Source organism: Spea bombifrons, chromosome 5 (assembly GCF_027358695.1).
Source record: "Spea bombifrons isolate aSpeBom1 chromosome 5, aSpeBom1.2.pri, whole genome shotgun sequence".
In the NCBI taxonomy this organism is placed as follows: Eukaryota; Metazoa; Chordata; class Amphibia; order Anura; family Pelobatidae; genus Spea; species Spea bombifrons.
The window spans coordinates 21,585,680-21,598,796 of record NC_071091.1 but is presented as its reverse complement, the minus strand read 5'-3'; the positions used below and the strand labels follow the sequence as shown (position 1 = coordinate 21,598,796).

The 13,117-nt window shown below is 40.0% G+C and overlaps 1 protein-coding gene across 1 annotated transcript in view; it reads left to right on the top strand.

The window, feature by feature from the left end:
• The first annotated feature begins 993 nt into the window (after positions 1-993).
• The window catches only part of RAPGEF5 (Rap guanine nucleotide exchange factor 5), a 101,047-nt gene continuing 88,923 nt past the window's right edge, over positions 994-13,117 (top strand). The window contains exon 1 of the mRNA XM_053466112.1: positions 994-1,367. Coding sequence (XP_053322087.1) covers positions 1,089-1,367 — 279 coding nt within the window. The 5' untranslated portion in view covers positions 994-1,088. The remainder of the gene's footprint in view (positions 1,368-13,117) is intronic.

The following is a 13,117-nucleotide window of genomic DNA, read 5'->3' as shown; positions in this document are numbered from 1 at the left end:
GGTAATGGCCCCAAATCCTTCAATCAGAGCATCATTGGGGGCACCTCCACCCCTGCTGATGTCCATACTTAGAAACATAGAAAGTCACGGCAGATAAGAACCAGTAGGCCCATCCAGTCTGCCCAACTTGAACAATGATGTCCACGTGTTCATATCAACATGTGTGGACATCAATAAATCACGAGACACTTAGGTTGGTATCTATATACATACTTGGGAACTTCCAGGCTCTGGCTAACCTCCCTCTTTGGGGTGACTGATGATGTTTATGGGGGGTGCTAGCCCCAAGTTTGTATGGGGACGAGAGGAGAAATGGGTAGGGAGTAGGGAGTGGGGGATGATATCCACTGCTCCCACGGCCATACCCCGACACCAGTGCCCATACCCCGACTCGTGCCCATACCCCGACACGTGTCCATTCCCCGACACCAGTGCCCTTACCCCGACACCAGTACCCATACCCCGACACCAGGGTCCATGTCCCGACACCAGTGTCTATACCCCGACTCCAGTGTCCATAACCCAACAACAGTGTAGATACCCCAACACCAGTGTATATATCCTGACACCAGTGTCTGTACCCCACCAGTCTATGTGCCCTGACACTAGTATATACCTCGACACCAGTGTATATACCCCGACACTAGTGTCCATGACAAGGCTTGTAGAAGCCATGGCTGTTTATGGGGCGTTCAGTAAAATGCCGTTCACATATCGCTGCCTGGTGGGAAGTGTATTCCATCTACCTTGCTGGTGTTGGAATCACCTTGGAGATGAGGCCATGATAAACACATATATGTTTGTGTAATGGAAGCCTTTGCATGCACCGCGTGTGTTCTAATGGCTCGTGCATGTTGCTGAAATGCACTGCAGCAGCCGCACTGGGCTCCACATGCAGCGCGCTGGATCCCTGGCTTTGCGGTAGTGTTCCGTCCCCTCCCTCAGGAGGCAGGGGTGTGTTTGCGTGTCTGACAGACGGAGGTGAGGCTTCAGCCCGCAGATACATCGTGCTCGCGTCCCTGCCAGCTGTCCCCGGTGCTGGGAAGCCGAGCTGCCCGTACCATGCGCCCCGAGCCCCTGGCAGCAGTATGACTGTAGCGCAGGTGAGCAGCAGGAAGATGCAGTGCCCTTTGGATAGCAGCAGCAGTAGCAGTAGCGCCGTTTCCACCGCAGGCACAGCTCTTCCCTCCCTGAGCAGGAGCCACAGTGTCCGGGAGCAGCAGGCGCAGCTGAAGCACAAACTCCGGGAGCTGCCTTCCCTGCTGAGGAGCGGCCTGACCCTAAGGAGAAGAAGCTCGGTGTATGGACCGTCTCCCTCCTTATCCGAAGCTGAGGACACGGCGGCAGCCACCGCCACCACTGTCCCGGTGAGTCACCGACACCTACTGAGAGACCCAGAGCTGTGCCCTCAGTGCCAGTGCAGCCAAGCAGCCAGCGAAAATACCCCCACTGCCTTTTACACGGCGAACATGGCAGCCAGCTTCCCCCTGGCTTACATGTACCTGGCTTCCATGTGTCCTATTAACATACTCACTACTACTATATGTCTGCACCCTTACACCGCTGACATGCCTGTCAGACACTTCTGCTTCGCCTGCTAATCAGCCCCTGCATCCATTACATGCCGTATAGTTCCCAGGACTAGAACCCTGTTTGCTTTTATTGCTCTTCTGGCACTCAATGAAATGCAGTTTCACATGATATTTGCAAAGGGATTTCTACAGGATCAAGAATTAACCTGTATAGTATGTTTGTGTGTATATATATATATATATATATATATATATATATATATATATATATATAATCTGTAGATATGTGTTTGTATATATATATATATCTATATACCATATATTAATAACATATGTTAGTATATGTATATATATATATATATATATATATATATATATATATATATATATAATCTTATTATTGTAGCCCTAATTTAATGGTTATTCTTTATACTGTATGTATATTTGTAACCATGGCTTCCTTACATACTTTAGTCTTCTAGAAATTGTAGAATTTCAGCAAATAAAAGCCCAGAGATTCCCCTTTACCTGGGAACTTGGTAAACATATCTTTCTTAAAAAAAAATGCTGCCCCGTATATCTCTGAAATGCCCACAGAGCAGTAATTTGAGTTTGCTGCCTTATTGTTATCCCACAGGACCAATGATATATTATCTGACCGTGACACAACTAGTTTATCCCTGTGAAATGGTAACATTATCAGCAGCAGGAGAAATTCTGTAGTGGGATGTCAACACGGGGCTTTTTAACTCCTTTACTGCCCCAGGCTTGTCATGCTTCGCAATCCTTGCTCATGCGTTTGTATTCATCCAGCGCTAAAAATGTACAAAGGGCTTTACAGCTGAAGCCATACACTGAGCACACATGCCTTAGGAAAAAAGGGAGCAACCCATAAAGCTTATAATCTAGGTGATGACTGCGGAGGAGTTAATAATTAGTAAAGTGACTTTCCCGCGCTGTTTGTTTTATTTAACCTGTTTGTTTTTTGCATATGATGTTATATGAGATAACGCAATGTAAGGCACCCTCTCTGCGTCCACTTCTGTTGTCGACCTACTTGGAAAATATAGTCTGATACTTTCATAAAACGTGGTGCAATTTGGTTGTTATGAATTAAAAATCCAGCATTGGATTTGGGATGACAATGTCCTGTGGATACCATGCATTTGCTTGTTGATATTCAAGAATTGCTTACGCTTTCTGCCTGCCGTTGATTTATGAGGTGCTGTGCTTTTATTATTCTGTCCGTGACTGACACTAATCCATCACGTCGAGGAAAACTGCAGTGATAGGGAGTGAATGCAAGTCTGGATCTCCCATCATACAATGAAGCCATGCAGCTGGGGTGCCCGAGACTGCGGTGGCCCTCACCTATTGACCTTTAAATGTTTCAGCATAAACCATATTTAATTGAATAATTGTGAACCAATATTACAGAACACTATGATGGGTGTTTAGTGTTCAAGACAGAATAGGGGAGCACGGGGGCTCTTATAGTTCTTGTAGGTGCCCACAATCAATGGATGCTTTTCATTGATACGATTTCTAGTCTTCTAGATGATTGCTTTTAGGAAATGCAATCATTTTCTTAATTAGCTCCCTGCATATTCCCACCCCCGCTGATCAGTCTTTTATTGTTGGGGGGTACATCACTGAGGGGACGCTTGGCATGGAAAGTAAACATCCACAGCACACAAGCCAGAATCACGCGGCTGCTGAGTGCTAGTTTATATTCCACTAATGTCACATGCTGTACGCAGAGAATCACACTAAGCGCTTCTACATTTTCATAGACCACTGATGTCTTCAGCATGGTTGTGGATGGTCTCATTCGATGTCTTATATACAAAATCGTGCCCCCCTCTGCAAGCCATGTTAAGGGACCCCCACCCTTATATAGCCTATTTTGGAACTAAGAGAACACATTATTGTGTTTGTCAGATTTACACATCTGCTATGGAATCATTAAATACAAGGTACCTATTTGGAACAAAAATAAACCAGTGATGTTATTAATAAAGATCTTGTGCGTATTTGGTGAGAATTACAACATTAGCAGCTCATGTAATTAGCCACCTCTTTAAAGGGTCGACTAGAACGAAAAGAATCCTTAAGACGGACCCTACAACCACAGGGGCCTACATTACAAAATTATTAGCTCAAATCAGCATGAGTGTACAAAGGATACTTCGTATCGGACCAAGGGCCATGACAATGCCATGGACATTTTCTATTTGAATCTTACAAAAGCATTTGATGCAGTGCCTCAGAGGGGTTAATATTTAAAATTGGGGGTTTATTTACCCTGCAAAATACAGGACCTCATAACTATTCTCAAATACATGACGGGTCAGGGGAATTGTCTATCCCATGGGTAGAGCAAATTACAGGAGGCCGTCATCCAAGGTTGGAAGAAAAATGGTCCCATCCTAAACAGAGGAAGGTGTTCTTTACAGCGAGGAGTGTAAAGCTCTGGAATATATTACCTAGAAAAGTGATGAATGTAGATAATAGTAGTTAGACTATTTTTGGCAAGGGAAGCATTCATCGACACACTGTTTTTAAATAGATGGGGTAGATCCAGGGAGCAATGTTAACTACCATCTGATTCAAAATCAGCGTTGGCTGATGGAGGGTTATTCTTTACCTTCATCTAGCTCAGCAGAGATAGAGATGTCTTGGAAGAGCTGAACTAAATTGATTAGCCTCATTAACTATGTACATAACATCCCTGGCCTTCTTTTATTGTATGAAGGACTGTAGCGTGTACTGTGTTCTTTGTCACGTGTTTCCTGGCTATTAGACTATGCGATGATCTAGATGTTAGGTGCATTGTGCTGCCATCATCAGATGATCCCAAATCATTTTGGCATTCGGGGTACATGCGTCTGTTTCTTCCAGTGTCACATCTGGTGACACAGTGTTTACATTGCAGTATACAGGATATGTTTCAGAGCTACTGTAATTGCTTTGGAGATATTTGGGTTTGAAAGTAAGGGGTTGTTTCAAGTTAGAACAGGGTGACAATCTTAAATCTGGCTTAACAATAGGGATGGAATCACTCAGCTCTGCCTATGAAACCCGTGGCTTGCTCTTTATTCACTGCCGCTTCGTCCACAGTTAGTTCCCAAAACAGAGAGATTTTTGAGCTGTTGCAAAGTGATATATGTCTCCGGGAGAATTACGCTTTCTGTTGCAAAGACACCAGCACTGCAGAGGTGGTGTTACTTAGCGGCTCATAATTCTGTCACTGGTGGCACGTAGATATATATTAACCTTAAATGTACGAGAACGCAGCTAATATAAGAAGCCAATACTGCATGCAGGTGGCATATACTAATAGCTTGCTGCATGAAAAGCGGCCAGAAAATGCTAACACAGTTCTTAAACTGTAGCTGTAAATCTCTTGCATTATAACGTTGGGCTATTTAATGCTCGGAGATGTCCATACTGTGGGTGAATGGTGAAATGTTTCATTACTTTACTGTCATCATCCTTTACAATGTACCCCAAGTACATATTGCCTTTCCATTTAAGGGCTGGACCTAAGGCTTCGAGCTCCGAGAGAAAAATATGATTATGGAGCCCCTCTCCTTACTTGCTTGCTAACATAAGAAAAAAAAGATGGTGATGCCCCCTACCGAGAGATTGTACCCCTCACTGTGGCCAGTTAGGTTGACCAAGATCATAAACATAGTTCATGATATTTACTTATTGAACACCTAATACAGAAGCCCTGTGTATTTTGGTGGGATAAGTGTCATATTAGTAGGCTTTGTTTGGTTGTATTGCATCTGTTTGGCAGTGTCGGGGAGTCATCAGACTGATTTGAGCTGTTGAGCCGGGAACTCTTTAAGGGAGGACTCTTTGAGAAGTGAGCGCCAAGAAGCAGACTTTTCAACTTTAGGGAGTCTCCCTTCTTAAATTGGCACGTTCATAAAGACAGATTACCTTAAATTTCTGCTCAAGTCTGCACCTGAGAATTAATTATTGGACACTGCAACACTGGTGTGTCAATATGCCAGTTTATTATCTGCAGAAACCTTACACTTCTGTGTTCTAAACCTGCGTTACCATCAACTGGTAGCCTAGCCATCTTGGTTTGCAGCCTCTTTTAGAGAATACTAGTGGAATCCATGGGGGCAAAGTTACCTACCTTACTAATAGGGCATTTGATAATTGATTATTTTACACTGTTTGGGCAACAGCATTAATTTAACTTTTTTTTTTAATTTAATGATATTTAATCTGCAGAAACCTAAGAAAAGATTGACTTAATGGAAATAGCAAGTGAAGAAACATCTGCCGACTCAGTTTATGTGATAAGTGAAACCTGTTTGACCAGGTGTATTGTGTATATAAATTAGTTGCAATGACCACTGCTCACATTTGTGTACGTTAAAAAAGAGGTTCAAATTAGTATCCCTGTGCCGTCTTTAATACCTATGCAAATATCCTGATGCTTTTCTGGATAATTCATTTGCATTTGAGGTTCTGATGTTGAGGACAACCTATCCACAAACTGTAAACCTATTTTTGTGCTAATCTACATTTGTAGGACTACGGGACATCTCACAAGCATCTATGAAAAGACATGTGGTATGACTTTAGTATGTCTCTCCAATAATGATGATTTAACATCAAATATATAGACCAGAGTCATAAAGAGCTGATATACAATTAAGATGAAAGCTAAACAGTGTATCACCTGAAGTTGCAGAGATCTTATATGGGGATGTCCTCTCCATCAGAAGTGTACACTGTGCTACGTGTATATTTTGCAGGTCAATAGATTGTTTCTCTTGTTGGGTTATTACCACATCATTGAAACAAATTTAATCTGGTTTTCTCCCAGTGATGGATTATCTCTGCAATATTACGCAGTGATTCTGTTTTTGTCTTCTAAGAGCGTGCTGGCCGTGCAGATGCATTTCTTTATTGCATTATTTAAGCTGACATGCCAAATGGCAATGCTTTTCTAGATTAATTTACACCCGCTGAATATAATGCATGCTTATTATACACATACGACAAAAGTATTCATAGCCTCAGAATTACAAGACTTTTTCATTTAAACCAATAGCTTCCTAGCCCATTTTGTTGTTATTTTTTCTTGGAAAACAAATCTTCTGTCCGTGTATTCATGTCATCTGCCTTATTTTTCATAACTCCTTTTTAGATCCGCTCAATGTATGTATTAGGAGCATTCCTCCTATTTGCAATAGGCTTTTACATTCAGTAATAAACCAAGCAGCTAAAGATAATGCTATATTCATATAATTCATCCATATCTATATAATTATAGCATATGAGCGCAAGAATGGCTTACATACACACACATTCTTTTCATAATCTCATTAGTTCAATCCATGCGTATTTGGATGAAGGTTTTAGCCCTGTAAATGGAAATAATTATGGGAATACTTGTAGATACCTGTAGGAATTGTGCTGCCGCTTGCTATTCAGAGGTTTCTATCTTTCTTTATTCCATTTTTTATATTAGTTTTCCTTCCTTTTCACACCGACTGTGTCTTCTCCCAGGTTATTCACTTTATTTTCTACTTTTCAATATTTGTTGTTAACAATCACACCTTTAGTGTCCGGGTTGGCACTTGGATAGGTCATTACTGGAGGAGACCTGAGTAAAGAAGGCTTGTAGGTTTACAATGTATTACTAATTGCTGCCATGCGAAACCAAATACATTGTGTTTGGCTAGCAATCTTGTACTGCAATGCATAAAAGATCATCATAATAATCAGAAAACCATATAGCGGTACAGAGGTATGTCATCTGTTTTGAGATTCTTTGGAGCTTTAGTGAGAACTTAGCTTTTTTTGCCTTAAAATAATTAATAATAATTGTATATATCATATACAAAAGCCACAATTTTCCAAAAATATGAATGTCATGGTAGAGTGGTAGGAGGGAAACTATTTCCAAATCAAAGACCACCAGGCATCTGTTTTTATTTATGCAACACACAGGACTGTTGGCGGTTCATCATTTTTTGACGTAAGAAGTAAACTTCTAAATTGTGATCTGGTTGCAAAGTGCTAAGTTTAGCACAAACTCATTACATGGGTCATGCTGTGATAAAAGGTGGACAGTATGGGAATATTGGGAATATACATGTATTTTAGCTCCACTATTAGAATCCCAACCAAAAATCTGTCACTTTTCCCATACCTATATTCTGCAGTTCTGGACACATTACATACTTGTGTAATTGTAATTGAAAATAAGCAATATATATACAGTGACGAGACGGGAGAAACATTCAGAACAGGAAATTGATTAGATAATAACGCTGTCGCTGATCTTAACCTGTGTGAGCGTGAAATAAATATCTCCAAAATAATTATACTTGTTCACATGCAAAAAGCTATAGGAAGTTTTGATTAATTAATGTACCAATGCTAAAATGCGTGACTGCACGCTTTAAATATTTGAGGCGCAAATTGAAGGTTGCTGTACAAACAGTCACCAAGGTTCTTGACAGAACTAAGTTTTGTGAAGAAGAATGGTCAAGATTTGCCAGTAAAAAGGCTCTCGTCGTGTAATTGCTGGCTTCAGCCAAGTGTTTACTGAAAGAATGGAGACTTTTACAGTAATCATATATCAGTTTTATTTTGTTATACATAATGTTATTCTAAATAAAATGATAAATTGTATTTACGTATTCAGTATTCAATAGTGTGTAGATAAAAGCTAAGTTCACAAAGTGACAGTCAACAGTATAAAGTGTATAAAACAAAGCAAGAATTTAGCGCATACCATTCAAAAAACACCTATCTAATATATACATATGGGAACCTGGGAACTTCTGGGCTCCGGCTACCCGGAGCCTTCCCTTTGCGGGATGCGGCAAGGACTGCTCACTGAAGTCAGCAGGCAGTCCCGTGACGTCAGTGGGAGGTCCCGCTGACGTCGGGGGCGTTCCCGCTGAAGGTAACGAGAAACACCCCCATTTAAAGGGAAAATGGGTGGGGAGCAGGGCCTGTCAAGACCCCGCACCCGCGACCTGGAGGATTCGGGTCAAACCCGGAGAGTTCCCAGGTATGCATATTGGGGATTCCACCATATATTGCTTAGCCCACCACTACTTCAAAGTACCCAAGTTTGGCGAATCTAATTTCATTTTTCATGGCTGTATTGCTAACCATGGTGCGGAATCAGAGGGACTGCACTGCATTTTAACCCAATGAGACTATCAAGCACTTGACACTTTGCTACTCTTAGCTCTGTATTTTATGCCACAATTGCAAAATGTGGCTTTGTTTGCTTCAGATAAAAAGCATTATGTTAAATAGAATTGTTTTATTTACATAGAAAACAAAATTTGATCTAATTTTATTTCTCAATAATTTTGGCAAGAATTTAAAAATAAAAGTGGTGGACCCTAGTACACACTTGAAAATGTATAAATAACAGACATTCATAGTTCAAATACTGTTTCTTTTTGTTGTATGAAATATTCCAGTACTTTTCTCACACATTTCTGTATATTTCTTTCCCTTCAGCAATTTTTGCGGGTGCTGAAAAGGTACTTAATAATAGTACAGTTGGAATTTCACACTTAGTAACTTGCTAAATAAAGGGTGGAGAAAAACCTGTAAAAATATATGCATTTATAGCGATCTTTGTTAATTACCTGGTTAGTCATTAGCAGTGACATTGTACGTCACTGGCTGCTGTCATTTTGTTCAGTAATAAGTGATATGTTGCTAGGGGTTTTGGTATTTATACATTTTAATGTGTTCATATGTAGTCAAATACACTATTGCTTTGACTATTCTATACATTGGACCCAAATATTTCTATTACATTTTTCAGATTCTGTTAAAAAATAATTGTAGCCTAATATCTCTTACGGCTGCCATTAATAATGATGTACTTTCATTTAAATTATTATATTCTTTAAGAAAATATATGTTTAAATATATGTTTTATGAACAACATTTTTTGTTTTATTAATTTGACAAGCAAGCAATTGCTTGCATGTAATACAATATCTGAAAATGTGAAGAATGTAGTCTGTATATATCTTTTTACAGTAGACACTGACAAAATGACAGGACTCCCTAGAGTAACACCTGACATAAAGCCCTAGGATACATACCTGTTTCATTAACATACCTGGGAACTCTCTGGGTTTTACCTGGAGATTGCCTGGTGAACGCTGCTCCTCCGGTTCTCTGGGTCAAGACCCGAGTCCTCTGGGTCCTGGGAGCGGGGTCTTGACACGCGCAACTCCCCGGCCATTTTTTTCCTTTACATGGGGGTGTTCCCCCGACGTCAGCAGGACCGCCCACCGGCGTCGGCGGGAACTCCCCCGGACGTCGGCGGGAACTCCCCCGGACGTCGGCGGGAACTCCCCCGTTGACGTCAGAGTGCAGTCCTGGCCACGTCCCTCAAGGGAAGGCTCCGGGTAGCCGGAGCCAAGAAGTTCCCAAGTATGTTCATTAAGTCCTCTTAAACAATTATCATGCATAAAATAGTCAAGCATAATTACCTTTAATCTAGTATGGGTATTGTCATCAGCCTTTATTCCAGATATTACACATAAATGTACACGTGACAAAGAAACACATTCCCTAAAAAGTTAACTTAATATTATTTTTTAATATTTTTTTTCTTTTTTTTTATTGAAAATATAATGCAGTTTACAGAAAATGTGCTGCAATATCCGGCAATCCTACAAACCAAAAGGAGAGCCAAAGTACATGTAAACATAATAATAAATAACATATAAACTTTTGGTTTAACCGGTTGTCGCTACCTGTACAACGTCCGTCCTAAGATAATTTCGAGTGATCTTATATTATGAAAGGCTATTTAGGAGACATGTCTACTCCTTAGAAAGCCAGTTTTACACTGAACTCTGATGTAACTTATCCAATAAGCTAAGAATTTGCCACTCATGATTCACATCATTGATTTAATGTGATAACAGGCATTTCAGAGCATTTTTATATTTTAGGATATTTAAGCTGTGCCCTTTCCGTAATGTAAAAAAATCCTATAAAGTGAGGCTTGTTTTCTGTTTGTCACTTCATGATGATTTACCAATCCTCTTGCTTTGCAGAATTTAGAGGGGGGGGGGACAAAGTCTAAAATGCAATTTTACAAGTGGAACCCCACATTTTTATTCATTGCTTCATATGTCTAAAAAAACCACAATTTCATATTTACAGGAAATTATTATACGTAAATTAAATTGCCTCATTTTATTAGCAAAATCTCTAGCACTAGCAATTTCCTTCCATTCTGGATTGTTGTGAGCTAAGCATTTATATCTTTGATTAAAAAAAGCCTTGAAATTAACATTTTCACTAAGCAATACCATAGCGGGTGTTTTTTTTGTGTTAAAATCGATTTTGTATTCTTAGTTTTAAGTGAATGCGTGTAGATAAAAGACATGTAGGAGTTTGTGTAGGGGATAGGGAGGCTTCTACCATTATCATCCAGACAGTCTAAATTATACATCTACACATTGCTAATAAAGATCCGTAACAGACATCTCATTCCACACAGGGACGCATCTACAACACAGAGAAGAAACCTATATACCTATACCTACATACCTATATCATCTGCCCAAAATGCTAAGAAATGCATTTCCTTTGGCAATTTCAGATTTGAACAGCACAAAAGAACTGGTGGAAGCCAGTATTAGATACTATCAGAATGTGTATTCTGAAAACATTTGCATAAAATTGGTGCCTTGCACACAGTAATTTGTTTAATTGTGTATACTAGGAACATATGGCAAAAATGTATTTTGTCATCTGTATTCTGCAACGTTCTCTGCTTCCCTTCTGAACATCAATGTACCGTTTTAGGAATGTGATCCTTAAAAGAAGACAATATTATGCTTTGAGAACTATTTATAACCTACACTGAACTAAGCCTTTGACTGCAGCAACGTCATAAAACCAAATTATAATACTAGAAGTCAAGAATTTTATATTGAATTTGAAAACCTTGACAATCCACTCAGCATGATTGACATAGCCTTTGTGTGTATGTAAAAAAACAAGAATTCCTACATTCTTCCTTACACTAAATTATCGAATACACATCAGTGCTCTAAAACAGAACTCAAGAAATCTTATTTTTCATTCCTTTTCATTCTTGTACTCAAAGTGACAAAAATCATGAATAATCCTTGTGCTGCAGACATAAAAATTTAGAAAGCGCTTGTCTTTGGCCTGTATTTGGTCTATAAGTCTCTGTTCTCTTTTCAGAATAAGTTGGAAAAGATAAGTGGTGAATTTAACCCAGGATGGAGTGAGGGTGATTATTTTTTATTTGTTTGGTTGTCAGCGGTCCTCTTCACATACATCACATGAGGCCCTATATTTTCAGCAGAAACACTGTCGTTTTATTTACAAGTGTAGCTCATCTTAGATAACACAATAACTGGATGACTGGACATGATGGAATTGATCTATCATGTATCCCAAACCCTACATTTTCCAGTTAAGTACAGTAGCTCAAACCGATGATGTACTTACCTTGGTTGGCACTCTAGGCCACCCCCGGGGCTCAGTTCTGTGGTCACAGTCCTTACTGCTGCGCCCCGGGATGTGACTTCATATAATATCTGAGTGCTCTATCTGTTCAGGACTTATGGTGCAGGGTACAGCCTGCCGTGGAGGCTCTGCCAGCTAGGCACAGTCTTCCATAGTAATGGCCCTCGCGCCATTATTCCTGGTCTAATGGTAGCTATGCGACTTATGAGTCAGGGCATGAGAATTCACGCCATCTATTTTCTGACTCTGGCCATCAGAGCAAATTTGAATATTAATGCCAGGATTTATAATGTTGGGTGTATTCTGAGGCTTCTTTCAGCAAACAACAGGTCTGCTGTCAAGTCATTGGGTTCTTTGTGTTTAGTCACATAGTTAACCCCCAGTAATTTTGGGGATCCATTGATCCTTGTGCTTTAACAATCAGTCTCTAATGTCCTTAGGCTGGAGTTTGTTGGTGGTGTGGCCACTCCTAACCATACTCATTCCTGTGTAATCGAGCTTTTAAAGGCTTGTTGCTGAGTGACAATGTAATAGGGGGTGTGAAATGTAAAGGTGTTTTCCATAAAAATCTTAGAGAAGCTGATATGCATATTTCTGGAGTTTTTGGATGATTTCACTCCATGGGAAAATGTAGACCAAATGTATTAGGTTTTAAAAACTTTTATTTGATATTGATACATGTCTATTTTTGTGGATTATTGAAAGTATTGGAGGAATACTGAGGAGTTAGGCAGCCATATATATATATATATATATTTTGGGGGAGTTCTTTATTCTGATTCTATCACATAGGGAGACTTTTTGGTTATTATGGCTATTTCAAAGATGCCAGGACACCATCATGTTATTATACATGTTTAGCTTGGGGCTAGAAAAGGTCAGGTCAGCACCTAATGTGTGAAAGCCTGAATGACCGGGTTCGGCGGGGAAATTCCTGATTAGTTATTGGGTTTGGTGGGATGTGGTGATGTGGGGTTTTTTTTAGGAAGGATGAAGTCTTTGGGTGGAGCTAGGAGGTTTTAATAGTGCTCCATCTCCTGTGCTCCTTT